General features: G+C 44.5%; 2 protein-coding genes across 3 annotated transcripts in view; both read left to right on the forward strand.

The window, feature by feature from the left end:
- The window catches only part of LPCAT2 (lysophosphatidylcholine acyltransferase 2), a 69,035-nt gene that overhangs the window by 37,493 nt on the left and 16,819 nt on the right, over window positions 1–14,723 (forward strand). For both annotated transcript variants that reach the window (XM_042970598.1, XM_042970599.1), the window contains 2 exons: window positions 5–130; window positions 1,911–2,064. In XM_042970598.1, the coding sequence (XP_042826532.1) occupies window positions 5–130; window positions 1,911–2,064 (280 nt within the window). The remainder of the gene's footprint in view (window positions 1–4; window positions 131–1,910; window positions 2,065–14,723) is intronic.
- CAPNS2 (calpain small subunit 2) lies at window positions 5,472–14,504 on the forward strand. Its single transcript, XM_042970601.1, has one exon. It carries the CDS (start codon window positions 12,837–12,839, stop codon window positions 13,590–13,592), a length of 756 nt encoding a protein of 251 aa, XP_042826535.1. The 5' UTR covers window positions 5,472–12,836; the 3' UTR covers window positions 13,593–14,504.

A 14,723-nucleotide genomic window follows, 5' to 3' on the forward strand; every position in this document is an offset into this window, starting at 1 on the left:
TTAGAGCTTTGGGAATTCCAGTAACAGACCACACTTATGAAGACTGCAGATTAATGATCTCAGCAGGACAGCTAACATTGCCCATGGAAGCTGGGCTGGTGGAATTTACCAAAATTAGCCGGAAATTGAAGTAAGTATACCTTTAAATTGCTACACTTTTGTAAAGGTGTCCCAAAGAGATCTGAACTCCTCTACGCTTATTTTCCCTGGTTTCATTAATGCTCGGCTCTCGAACCTCCATGGTGTTTATTAAGGAAGGCAGAGTTGTAAATTTATCTCCTGCTTAGTTCATCCAGTTGTGTTTTTTCGAGGACAGTTAACTCAGAGACATGTGTGTTGGTCACAGGAGGAGACTGAGAGAGAGTGGATATGGACCAGCACAGATCTGCCTCCGCCCAGAAGGGTCTCAGAGCAGTCAGCCTACCCCGCTGCCCTTTGCAAGGATGGCGTAATTAGATGGGACTGGCATGCGGCGGTCAGAACTTCTCGTGTGAAAATGAATTGACTTGTAGAGAAGCAATTCTGACCATCACTGAATTTTAAGTACTTACCCTCAATCTCCTTTTTCTTCTGGGTACATACTTTTTTTTTAAGGCCAAGACACCCCTTTGTGCTTTTATGAACAACCCATTTGAACCATCTGCTATGAAAGCTGTCACCCCTCGTTTCCCACTTACTACCAGTCACTCTGTTTTCACTCCTATTAGGGATTTGCAGAATGTATTGATTCCCTTGGCCTTGGCATCCTCCTTAGGAGGGAGCTGCAAAACCAGTTATTGTGTTAAAGGTCAATATTTACTTATTTTTTTAAATATTTTTTTGATACTTATTTATTTTTGAGAGAGAGGGACAGAGTGTGAGAGACAGAGAGGGAGACCCAGAATCTGAAGCAGGCTCCAGGCTCTGAGCTGTCAGCACAGAAACCCACAAGCCACAAGATCGTGACCTGAGCCAAAGTCGGATACTTAACCGACTGAGCCACCCAGACACCCCAGAGGTCAATATTTAAAGATAATAGATCAAGTATTATTTATATCTTCTAGATAGCAAACACATTTTGATGTTATATTTACAAAATTCGTATACATTTGAAAAGTTTAGATAGTTACTGAAATTGGATACAGAAGAAAGCAGTTATGTGTTAAGTCACCCGTTTAATAGTACAAGACAAAGGCAGATGTGCTGTAAGCTACGGTACGTTTTCTGGTGTTTTAGTGTTTTTATAACTAATATCGGAGGAAGTGTGTCCTATCTAATGAATCTCGGACACAACATTTTGTAAAATGTGCGTTCATTATCAGCCTGGAAGCTCCTTAGAAATTAAGAGTGGTATTTTTTTTTTTTTAACAACTCAATAAGTACTTTTGACTTAATTAGTAATATTTGGATTACAATACGATTTCTTATTTTCTTTTCATGAGTCATTTCTTGTTCTGTCACATTGCTCTTCTCAGTTACTTTTCTTTCGCACAGATATTCGGGGGAAATTAGTCTTACCGATATCCTTTAAAAGGCTCAGAAGCCTGGGGGGCTCCTGGGTGCCTTAGTCGTTTAAGCGTCCGACTTTGGCTCAGATGATTATCCCATGGTTTGTGGGCTCGAGCCCCGTGTCAGGCTCTGTGCTGACAGCTTGGAGCCCGGAGCCTGCTTCAGATTCTCTGTCTCCCTCTCTCTCTCTGCCCTTCCCCCTCTTGTTTTCTCTCTCTCAAAAATAAATAAACATTAAAAAAAAAAAACCCTCAGAAACCTGTATACATGTTCCATAAGTATCCCAAAATACCCATTTTATCTTCATTTTCAAATGTAACGATGTACAATATTTTTTCCCTCAGACAAACGAATGTTCGTAAAATGTCCTTGTGGATTGTAAGGGGCTGACAACACGCATCTCTGATTGTTTGTTTGCTTAGGTTAGATTGGGATAGCATTCGTAAGCAGTTGGACGAGTACGCAACCATTGCCTGTTGTTCCAAAGGAGGAAGAATTGGAATTGACGAATTTGCAGAGTATTTAAAGTTGCCTGTTTCAGATGTCTTGAGACAACTCTTCACACTCTTTGACAGGGTATGTTAAAACGTGATCTTCAACTTGCTAACATTCATACTCTGCCCGTCTCCACGGGGCATAAATCAGTACGGCATTAGAAGAACTTGGCAGGTCGCTGTTAGAGGAAGCAAGGCCGAGTGTGTGGTTTAATTTCATGATTTTGTTTGTTCCCCTTAATAAACGAGAGCAGTAGTAATATCATGATGTGCGTGTGTGCGTGCACGTGTGTGTTGCAACAGTTATGATAGTATCTATTTATGTTAAACACCAAGTCAGAAGTAAAGATTGTGACCACACAAAACCGTGTTTGTAATATGGAAATTGCCAAGGCCTCTTTAACTGACAGGAACTTAAATATTTATGTCAAAATTCATACATTGATGACAGGGGTGGTACTGTTCTGTTCTGAAGGTTTTGGACTTCCCCCAAAATGTGTGACCACCGAGTAGATTTTCTTTTCAAATAACATTTTATGACAAAGGCTTCAATTAAAGCTTGGCTGTTAGCCATTGTATTGGGGGTACAATTTTCTGCTTATGAATATGTCAGTACACGCAGTCAGATAACTGAATTGTCACGGAGTCTCCTTAGGAAAAATGTATGAAGGTTTCAAGTTCTCTATTTTTAATGTGTTTTTTAACATATAAAATTGACAGTGAAGTTTCCTCTCTTGGTTACAGTTTTACGAGGGTTCATAAATGCATCGAGGCATATAACTACCACTCCATTCAAGATATATCACAGATGCAAAAAAGTATCCCCTGGGGCTATTCTTTTACAGTCAAATCCTTGCCCTACCCTTAACCCCCAACAGTCACTCCAACCCTACAGCTTTGCCCTTTCTAGACGCCATATAGATGGAATCGAAGGGTACATATCCTTTTGAGTCTGGCTCCTTTGGCATAATGCATCTGAAATTCAGCCGTGCTGTTGTGTGTATCAGTAATTTGTTCCCCTTTCTTGCGGAGTGCTATTCCATTGTATGGACGCAACATTCTTGGCGTATCCGCTCCCCAACTGAGGAGGGTTTGGTTTGTTTCCAATTTGGGGCCATTAAGAATACAAACTGTGAATATTCCTGCATAGGTTTTTGTGTGAATGTAGGCTTTCGTTTCACCTGGGTACATACCTAGGACTGTGGTCTTGTTATTCCTTATCTGAGAGTGACTTTATGTTACGTGGATTCCTGAAGGCTATTTGCGTGGTGAAGAGAGCTGAGTTGCTAGCTCTTCCCTTTCGACAATTTAATGATGACGTCGTACTGCCTTCGGTCTCCCACAACTTTGCTCCTTACACCCCTTGTTCTTTCGCTGTGGCTTTCCTCACCAACCCTCCTGCCGTGGAGTCTTGTCCAGAGGTAGTTGCTTTCTGTGTTTTGATGAGAGTTTCTAATTATAATTGGAAGGAGAGGGAGGCTCAACTGGACTTAGTCCCTCCTGGCTGGCACCGGAAGTCCCCGTTCTCTATTGACCGCTGGGAAAAGATACTTCACGAGGAAATGACAGCCTGATGACAGCAACCAGGACACGGCTTCTTTTTCCCTTTACCCAGAGCACACGCACGTTCCTAATGAGCTAGTCTGTGATCTCTAAGACTCATCATTCTTTAACGTGACTCACTTCAGCCACCTTCTCTGGGTAGTGCCCAGTGCCCTTTCCTTGGCTTGCTTGCGGCACACAAGCAATCTTTCCCTGTCCCTGACACTGCCGTGGCACTACTAGAAAGCATGATGAAGATTTAGGAGAAAGGAGAAGTAAGTCATCAGCTCCACCCATGCAAGTTGGGAAAACAGAAGAACTTCTCGCTTGGACTGTTACAAGTCTTTCTGTGGGATTTGTGTCGCATCCTCCTCTTTGACTCTAGATACCAGGCAAGTAATTTTAAATGAAGCTTCTATAAATATGAACATGGTGACAGGAAAGAATATGGCAGGGATGTACAAATGAGGACAGGAGATGGGGAGATGATGGGAAGCGCCGTGAAGCAGGAACCAAGGAGGAAGTTTCGAGCGCATCTTAGACCTTGTGCTCATCGGGATATTTGATCAAAATTAGACACAATATCTGTCGAGGTGGCCCTCCCTTCAGGTGTCAAACTGTCACCGCCAGCAGTGACCTGACCGTCGTCAGGACAACAGATCATGAGGATCTGGCTGTCGATCACTGATAGTCCCTGCCGGCCGCCCCGTCGTTTCTCTGACAGTGTTAAGTATGGGCAGGTTGGAAGTGGGGAAGGGAGCAGCACAAGGGTCACAGTAACCCCCGGTGAGCCGGTTCCCTCTGAACTAGAGGGTACAGTGGGCTCCAGGCACTTAGGAGACTGGTGAGTGTTGGCAGCCAGTTTGGGCAATCACATTCCCGCGTGGACTGCTTCCACGGGTTCACACATCACTTACAACTGGGTTTGTCGCTTCTTTGTATAGTGCGACTTGGCTTTCGCTGCAGACAGTGAGATGGTCTCTCCAGCACTTTCCTTTTGATCTCCAAAGGTAGACAAAATAGTCTGGGGAGTTAGTGACTAGCGCCCGTGACCTTCCTTTCCTCTTTCCTTCTTTTCTCCCCTTTCTGTCTTTGTCTTTCTTTCCTTTTTTTTTTTTTTTTTTTTTTTTGTCTTTAACACATCCGCTTGTCTGTGCCTGTGAAGATTTGCTTTGTTTTGAGAAGGCGAATTATGCAATTGTTGCCACGCCCTGTGCGGGTGAGCTACTCCCACCCTAGGCTTGTTTTCTCAGTCTCTCTAAGCGATTTAGCTGGGGAATGTTCCAGGGGAAAGACAAGAAGTTCAGTAACGCCATAGTTTGTTTCCCTCAGAGTAGCTTATCTTGCTAAACTCAATGTTTCATGGGGGGGCGGGGGGGGGGGAGGAGGAGGGGAGGGGGAGGAAGGGTGGGAACGAGAAAGGGCGGGGTGTTCCTGTGGCTCTTCCAGGAGCTGGAAATGTTTGCAGTGCAGACAGCTGCCCGAAGCCTCTCTCAGTCTCTCCCAGAGTCTAATGTGGTTGTGTTGGTATTTGGGGGATGGGGGAAGAGACCTATCTCCCCACATTCCCTTACTCTTTCTATGTGCATTCTTGGCTAGTCTATAAAAACTTTGTAATTTTTTTTTTTTAATTGAAATTCAAGTCCGTTAACATACAGGGTAGTATTGCTTTCAGAAGTAGAACCCAGTGATTCATCCCAACAAGTGTCCTCCTTAATGCCCATTACCCACTTAGCCCATCCCCCCACCCGCCTCCCCTCCAGCAACCTCCAATTTGTTCTCTGTATTTAAGAATCTCTTATGGTGTGCCTCCCTCTCTGTTTTTATCTTGTTTTGTTTTTCCTTCCCTTCCCCTACTGCGTGTTTCTTAAATTCTGTTGTGTTTCTTAAATTCCACATGTGAGTGAAATCATGCAATATCTGTCTTTCTCTGCCTGACTTATTTCACTTAGCATAATGTACTGTGGTTCCATCCGTGTTGTTGCCAATGGCAAGATTTCACCAAGTAGCATTCCATTGCATATAGATACACCACATCGTCCTTATCCATTTGTCAGTCAATGGACATTCGGGCTCTTTCTATACTTTGGCTATCATTGGTAACGCTATCGTTGGTAATAATGGTTTTGTCTCAGTTTCGTCCCTAAAAAATACACTGTTGGTCCGGCCCCCTGTTGACACTCTGACAGGTCCCTTCAGACTCCCAGGTATGTATGTGGCAGCAGGTAAGGTCCCACAGAAGCATGGCATTCGTGATCCAAAGCGCACCAGAGTTACCTAGTTTAGGATCATTTCCTTCGGAGAGGTCTGATCTCTTTGAAAGATAGAAAAGACCTTTTTCATCTTGGCGTCGAATTTAGCTTCTTTATTTTTATGAATGCCCACTGAACTCTGCCTCCGATGAGTCGGGTGTCCAGATGAGTCAGAGTCGAAGGCTGAGACGATGGTGGTGTCTCAGCATTTTTTATATTCACAATCCCGTTTTCAATACTAGGGGGGTTTTTTGCCAGCACTCTTGAAGGGATTGAAGTGTACTTAATGGGATTCGGAAACCACACTGGCTCAACCAGAAATCATTGGAACGCCGTCGTGTTTACAGTTACAAAGGGGTCTCGGAGTTGTCGATTTCGTCTTCCTCCAGCGCGGAATCCCCAGCAGACCCGTGTGCCGCCGCCTCACCAGCAGTCTCTGATGTACCTGTGAGACGGAGTCCTCACGTCCCCCACAGCACAGCTCACCTTCGTTGCTAGCTTGACAGTGTGCCATGTCATCTGCCCTTTACCTCTCACTGGTAGCGAGGCCGGTGTCTCCTCCCCGCATCTCGTGACACGCTCAGCTTAGTATGTCGTCGGCATCCATCACTCCAATACTATGCAAGCTCACTGGTGGCAGAAGCTGTATGTCAGGGGTCAGCAGACTTTCCCTGTAAAGAGCCAGATGGTAAATACTTTTTGCTTTGCGGGGCATATGGTCCCAAACTTTCAGGGCAACTTGTACAACGGAACAGAAAAGTTCATCTCATCCTACTCAGAAAGGTTTCTCTATTTACGGCCAGTCACGTCAGCTGCGCAAGCGCCCGGTCCTGACTCTCAGCGTGAGCAGAAAACCCGCAGGCTGCAGCACCCCACCTTGTCTGACAGGAAGGGGCAAGCCGAGATGCTTGTTATTGTTGGCACTCGTGATTTAACGCTGGCACTAATACCGAGAACCGGGCAGACAGGAAAGAACTCGGGATAAAGGAACGCATTCATTCCACATAATGTGAAACGGCAATAAAAGATCTACAGAAGCTTACAATAGCCAAAAATGCCGGAGTGTCAAAGAGCTGAAGTGCACACACGCTTTTCCTGTCTAATATTTCAACAAAGGACATAGTGAATGCCAGAAGAACTAAGTACCAGTTAGAAGGCGGACAGAAAGGGGAAAAAATCACGACGGTTTTCAAAACTTTTTTACCGAATTGAAAGAATCACCACCTACCTAAATTTTAGCAGGTGGTGGTCTGTTAGGCAATGTTGTTGGTAAAACAGATAATGAGCTCATGTTGGACTATCTATAGCTGAGGAATTCGAAATCAGTCTCTCTCATCTCTAAAGACAAATAACACGAGTAGCACCAAGGGAGGGTATCAGCAAAAGGCAGACAGAGGAGATGAGAATAAGGATTCAGAGTGATCGCTTTTAAATCAAATGTGGGGCATCCTACAAATTAATATTGGGCACTCTAAGGACGGACTCCAGTCTCTCAATCAGTCCTTAGACCTTACCAACATGCTTTGTTTTCATCAGCTTAGGAAATAGAGCAGTAGTCAGCAGACTACAGCCGATGGACCAAATCCAGCCTGATGCCTGTTTTGTTTAATAAAGTTTTATTGAGACACAGCCGTGCCCATCCGTCTATGGATTGCCTGTGGCTGCTTTCTCTCTACAGTGGTAGAGGTGAACACTCACCAACAGTGAAGTCTTCTATCCTTTAAATTTCCAGTTCTGGTTTGATTTGTAATGTAGTTTCTCAGAGTTCCTGTTGATTCTAAACAACTCCTGTTGATTCTAAATCTCAGTTAATCAGGATTTGTTATACGAAATGTACCTATAGCGTATATGACACAATTAACAGAAAAAGGCCATAACCTTCTTCCTGTGCAGTCATACAAGTCGTCCTAAATGTTTGGTGGTCCTGTATGTCTGACCATTTCCTTCTTCACGTCTCAGGTTGACTGAGCTGCTCCATTCAATCCATTATAGTATTTTCTCTCACTGAGTGTTGTTCCGTTAGGAATATCCACTCAAGCGTGAGAATTATACACTTTATTTTTGGCTCCTCAATGCAAGTATACCTAGGAGGTGCTCAGAAGAAACAGAAGGGAGGCTGCATGAGTTAAAGCTTAGCTTTTTTTATTAGCACAAGCGAGCAATTGCTGGCCTCCTCTGTGAGCATCAGGAAGTAAAGAACAGAGCTTTGTAAAGAGCAAATTGCGTCCGACCAATTTAATTTCCTCCTATGACAGAGTGACGGTCCAAGATGATAAAGAAGAAGGAATAGATATTATCTATATGGGCTCTAGAAAGGCTTTTGATTTCATCCAACATGACATCTTCATCAATAAATTAGGCAGGTCTGGTCCAGATCATGGTGCAGTTAGGTGAAAGCACCCCCCACCCCGCCCCGCCTCCAATGGAAAGGATTCCCTGCAAGTGGGAGCTTGTATGTCCTGGGTTCAGCAGCCCCATCTCGGCATTCTCTTTGGAGGAGGAGCACCATGCTTGGTGGGTCACCACCAGGAATACTTCTGAAAAGCAGTGTGTCAAAGTGGAGGTGAGGGTAAGTATGTCCTTAAAAGTGGTGCAGCCAGACCCAAGACAAAGGAAGATGAAGTCAACATGTAGCATAAAAACACTTGGGCACGAGAAGGAAAGGAAATGCAAGGTAGAAACGACACCACCGTCACCACTGCAGGACACATGAAACTCTAGACTCCTAGAATTCTAGCGCTGGCAGGGCCTTCCTGTCAAACTGCCCACCTTCCTCATTTCGCAGAAAGCCGCCAGCCAGAAAGAAGAAGTATGGTGCTCAGGGCTACAGAGCTGGTCAGTTGCAGGACTGAGACTAGAACTGCTCGTCGGTATTCTTTTTACTTTAAACCATCGCTGTTGACTTTTTTATGTATGTCATATATGTATGTGTGTGTGTGTGTGTGTGTGTGTGTGTGTGTATTTTTTTTAAATCAAATGTGGGATATCCTACAAATTAATAGTAGGCACTCTAAGCACTGACTACAGTCTCTCAACCAGTCCTTAAACCTTACCAACATGCTTTGTTTTCATCAGCTTAGGAAATAGAGCAGTGGTCAGCAGACTACAGCTGATGGACCAAATCTAGCCTGATGCCTGTTTTGCTGGTTTTACTGAGACACAGTTGGGCCCTACATGTGTATATATGTATATGTATATGTATATGTATATGTATATGTATATGTATATGTATATATGTGTGTGTATATATAATTTTCTTGAGGCATTATTTTGCATATCATACCATTCACCCATTTCAAGCCTACAATTCAGTGATTTTTAGAGTCAATTTGCCAAGTTGTGCACCCATCACCATAAATCAGTTTGGGAACATTTCCACTGTGTCTCCTCGTGGCATTAAGTGTTAGCTCCTGTCACCAGCTGTCTCCCAGCCGTAGGCAACCACTACTGACTTGTGAGTCCTAAAGTATGATTCTAGACCTAGTCCAGGAGAAAGACTTTCTGTCTCTACAGATTTGCCCTTTCTGGACATCTCCATACATTGGAATCATACAGTATATGGTCTCACGTGTCTGGCTTCTGTCACTTAGCGTAATGTTTTTTGCAGTTCGTCCTTGCCACGGCATGGATCAGTATTTGTCCTCTTTTGTTGCCAAACAGCCCTCCAGTGTATGGATATACTGCGTTTGGGTTATTCACCAATGGTTGGTACACGTTCAGGTTGTTTCTATTTTGGGGCCATTACAAATAATGTTGCTAATAGCATTCACGTATTACTGTTTACGATTTGAGTTTGGTAGCGTTTCCCCCTCAAATGGAGGCTAAATTTTCCAGCAGATGTGTCTTCTTCCCTTACTCTTTCTTCCTCCAGATATGGACAGTAGAGTTCCCACAGACAGCAACCAAAGTTACTATTAATGTTCTAATAAATAGCCTCAGGGGGTTAAATAGTCCAGAGAAGAAAAGGCCTGTTAATCTAATAGCAGTGTTTTATTCCAGGATGGCTTATGAGAAACTGGTAGCCAAATGCCCTCCATCCTCATGGAAAGTAAAGGAGGGGAATTGGATTTAAACCTCAGTGAAAACCACTTCAGCCGGGCCTGAGGAGGCGTGTTTTATGTGGCGGTGGCTGCTATCAGGTTAATTTGCAATATTATAAAAACAAAGCCCATGTAATTTCCTCTGAGAGGAGCTCATGTGAATGGATTCAAATCTGTCCGAGGCCAGATGGCCCTGTGATCCCCTATAAGGAAGATGGTCCTTTTGTGGTGCTTTCTTCTGTGTGGTTAGGGAAGACATTCGGCCTTTGGTGTTCACAGAGGCCATTTCATTGTGCCCATGAGACCAGTTATTGGAGTCGCTGTGTCATAAAACCAGTCGTTGGGAGTGTTTTACACAAACCACTGGGTGTGGCAGAAGGAGACATCGCTCCCATGTCCTGAACAGAGCAGTGTCCCCCAGCTACTGTTCTCTCCCTGACACTGGCTAGAACAATCATAATTCAGTTCTAGAATTGCACAACTTACAAAGTAATTTCACATCTCATCTCCTTTCGACTTTATACACGAGCTTCGGCAGCTCCCGCTGAGAGGTAGACTGTCACCTGGCGGTTCAAAGCCCTTGCCAGCCTGAGTCTGTTCTGTGGATCTGCCGTTATGGCCTGTCGTGCCGGGCAAGGGACTGTCATCACGTTGGTCTGTCACTTAAAGACCACGCATCCTGTTAGCTCCTCTGTATTTTTACTACGCTGTCCCTTCACATCCGTCGTCTGTTTGAAGCACTCTGGCTTGCCCTGTAGTCAGGCCTGCACATTACCTCGTGTGTAGGTAAGTGCTCTCCTTGGCAGAATTCATTGCACCCCTTTCGGGCACCCACCATGCTTGATAATACAGCACCATACCTTTCCTCAGTAGCCTACCTTCTCTGAATTTTTCTTTACTCATCGCGACTATTTTGTCTTTCAAAGGAATTCTGTGATACCTAAATACCAAAGAATACTATATGCAGATGTAATAGTTTAGTATTAATAGTAGAAATGTGAACATAGATGTCAGGTTATAATTACAACTAGTTTTTGGGGGGCGTCCTCGATCCTTGAGCACAGCAGTCCTGATGGATTCACCTCTGGATCCTAAACACTGAGCCCACGTCCTGATACCTAACAAATGACCCTGAGTCATTAAGAAATAGGCGGAGAGATGGTATTAACCATCATTTTGCAGATTTGAAATTGATTTCCAAAATGCTAAGCAATGTGATGGTTTAGTTATTATGTCCTGGCCACCTTTCCTAGAGTTCACTGGTAGACCTTCCAGAGACTTCTGACGGGCTGGTGCCTTCCCTCTCTAGCTAGCATCAAAGATAGGGTCTCTCAAAGTATTGTGCGGGACTGCTCGTCATAGACTGACTTTGGATACTCATTGAAAAAAATCAAACCAAATCTCCCAAATGCAACAAAAGCCAGACCCAAGATCAGAAATGAGAGGACAGTCTATTATCATTAGGGAAACGCACATCAAAACTGTAATGAGATGTTAGCACCTCATACTCATTACGACTGCCACCCGTCAGGATGGCTGGAGGAAGGGAGGGCAGGAAGGAGTGTTGTGGAAAAGAGTATGGAGGTTCTTCAAAAAATTAGACACCGAGTTACCATATGACCCGACAGTTCTGCTTCTGGGTATATATTCCAAAAGAACTGAAGGCAGGAACTTGAAGAAATATGTGTCCACCCACATTCGTAGCATTATTCACAAAAGCCAAAAAGTGGAAGCAACCTTTTTGTTGCTTCCCAACAGACGAGTGGATAAACAAAATGTGTTCCGTACATACAGTGGAATGTTGTTTAGCTTTGAAAAGGAAATAAATTCTGACACATGCTACCACACGGATGGACCTTGAACACATCATGCTGGGTGAAATAAGCTAGTCACAAAGGGACAAATCCTATGTGATTCCTCTTACACGAGGTACCCTAGAACAGTCAAGTTCATGGAGACAAAAAGTAAGAATAGTGGTTGTCGGGGCCTGGCAGGAGGTAGGAACAGGGAGTTAGTGTTTAATGGGGACAGAACTTCAGTTTGGGAAGATGAAAAGTTTTCTGGAGATGGATGGTGGTGATGGTCGCACGATAATATGAAGGTGCCTCATGCCATGGAATTGAGCTCTTAAAAACAGGATGGTGAATTCTATGTTATATGTATTCCACCACAGTTTTTAGAAATTTAATTCAAATTTTAAAAATAGGGCGCAAAGAGGTGTGTACTGTTTGACTCCATATATTTAAGGTACAGCAATTGATCGATGGTGTTCGTCATCAGAATAGTGGTTACCCTTGGGAGGGACGAGGCTCTGGGGGTGGTAATATTCTATCTCTTGATCTGGCTGTGAAGATATGGGCGTGCACAGTGTGTGAAATTCTCTGAGCTCTACATATGCCTGTCACACTTCAGAAAAGACTCCAAAAATGTACATCATGAGCCCGACAGCAGGCTACAGAATCAGAATCTCTGAGGATGGGACCTAGGGACCCTGCATCTTAATCCCCCTACCCTCTTCCAAGTTTTTCTTGGGAACACTGGACTTGGGGAATCTTTGCTAAAGGAGAGGGATTAGGGAACTATCCTCCCGATGATCAAGAATTCTGTTCTGCTCTAACAACAAATCTTCCTTAGGAAAGACATGCTTGACATCTTTGAGTCATTTAGCTTCTGTTGGGGAAATGCATGGTCATCTTTCAGATGTGGAGAAGTCAATGATGTATAGAAGCATGTATTTTAATATATTACATTTTAAAATAGTATTTTTGGTAATTCGTCATGCACACAATAGCTTACGAATATTTTACTGAGGTGCTGTAAAAACTGGCAGGTGCTAGGACCTAATGGAAATCAAGTATTCAGTAGGAGGGGAGACATAGCACCATGGGGCGTGGTGCCCTGTTAGCAGGTACAGAAAAGCCAGTTCTTCCACCTATAAGCTAATGAGACTCCATTTCAGCTCTCTCCACGCCATCTGCAAGGTATCAGCAGCTTTTACACTTGCTTGTTAAACCAAAAGCATGTTTCTGGCAAAGGCTTTATTGGAAGGGGCTGATCGGGGTCTTGGGGAAGCTCTTGGAGGCCTTCTTGGAGGAGGCGGTCAGAGAAGAGGAGGAGGAGGTGGAGGAGGAAGAAATATTGGCGGGATAGTTGGAGGCATTGTGAATTTCATCAGCGAGGCTGCCGCAGCTCAGTACACCCCAGAACCCCCTCCCACTCAGCAGCATTTCACCAACGTGGAGGCCAACGAAAGTGAGGAAGTTCGTCGGTTTCGGCAACAGTTTGCACAGCTGGCTGGGCCGGACATGGAGGTGGGTGCCACCGACCTAATGAATATTCTCAACAAAGTCCTTTCTAAGCACAAGGACCTGAAGACCGACGGCTTTAGTCTTGACACCTGCCGGAGCATCGTGTCTGTGATGGACAGTGACACGACCGGCAAGCTGGGCTTCGAAGAATTTAAGTACCTCTGGAACAACATCAAGAAATGGCAGTGCGTTTATAAGCAGTATGACAGGGACCATTCTGGGTCTCTGGGAAGTTCTCAGCTGCGAGGGGCTCTCCAGGCAGCAGGTTTCCAGCTAAACGAGCAACTTTACCAGATGATCATCCGCCGGTACGCCGACGAGGATGGAAGCATGGATTTCAACAATTTCATCAGCTGCCTGGTCCGCCTGGATGCCATGTTCCGTGCCTTCAAGTCTCTGGATAGAGGTGCAGGCGGCCTGGTTCAGGTGTCCATCCAAGAATGGCTGCAGCTGACCATGTATTCCTGAAGCGGGCAGCGAGAAGCCAGCGCCCTCCCGGAGGACGGGACCGCCAAGAGCCTAGCCGCGCCGCCTGCACGGAGGCTGATACCCTGCCCAACAGCTGTCATTTCCTGCGAGCTCTTGCACCGGCCTGGATGCTTCTGAACTGGGGCGGCCCTTTAAACAGCCTCATTAAAACAGATTTTCTTTTTTTTTATGAAGGATGTTCTGAGTGGTTTGTATGTCAGCTTTTTGAGGTAGCGGACATATATGGACATATGCATGTGTGCTGTGGGGCGGGGCGGGGCAGGGCCCCAGCGGAGTAGATTTTAACGGGCCGTCGCTTATTTGGCGAGTGAGTTCCAAGGAGCAGGAAATTTGTTGTTATTGAGAGTGAAATTTTGAAAAACTCCTGGAACAAATCAAAAAAGCCCTCCAGAGATCTGTTTTCCCTTTAAAAAGGTGAGGAGGAGGAAAGTTCAAAATCTGTTTTCCTCTCATTTCACATCTGCTCTTTACATTATGTAAGAAAAAAAAAAGATGAATTCCTGGAAACCTATTTAACTGTATAGGAGCAGGTTCAGAAATGAGGAAAGAAGCAGTTTCACAGGAGGGGGGTAGATACATGTAGCTCTCTAACATTCCAGAATTCTTTTATTCCTGTTTCTCTAGTAAAATAAGCATGCGACAACCTTGCTTTGATGTATTTGTAAAGAGGGTCAGGGCATTGGAGAATGAAGGGCGGACCTGTAATCCGAAATGTCACTCTTAATCATTCTTACACGCACGTATGCAAAATCAGGCATGCCACGTTCATGTTGGCTGGCTCTTGTCACGTCTTGCCCTGCCTCAGAGCTAGGAATATTTGTTTTGCTCCTCTTAGAAAACGGCAGATGGAAGAGAAGTAAGCAAAGAAAAACAAAACGAAACAAAAAGTAGAGCTTATTGCCGTCAGTTATTTGGAATATGAAGCGATATAGAGATACGTAAAGATTTATAAGTATTGCTGAGTTCGCAGCCCTGACTGCAATTCAGAATCAGAGAGAACTCTTCACGGATACTGATATCTGGCTCCCTTTCCAAATGAGTTAGAGAAAAATCTATCTCTAGAGGTAGGGCCCAGAGACGAGGTTTTTTATTATGAATATTATTATTATT

The sequence above is a fragment of the Panthera tigris genome, chromosome E2 (genome assembly GCF_018350195.1).
Source record: "Panthera tigris isolate Pti1 chromosome E2, P.tigris_Pti1_mat1.1, whole genome shotgun sequence".
Lineage (NCBI taxonomy): Eukaryota > Metazoa > Chordata > Mammalia > Carnivora > Felidae > Panthera > Panthera tigris.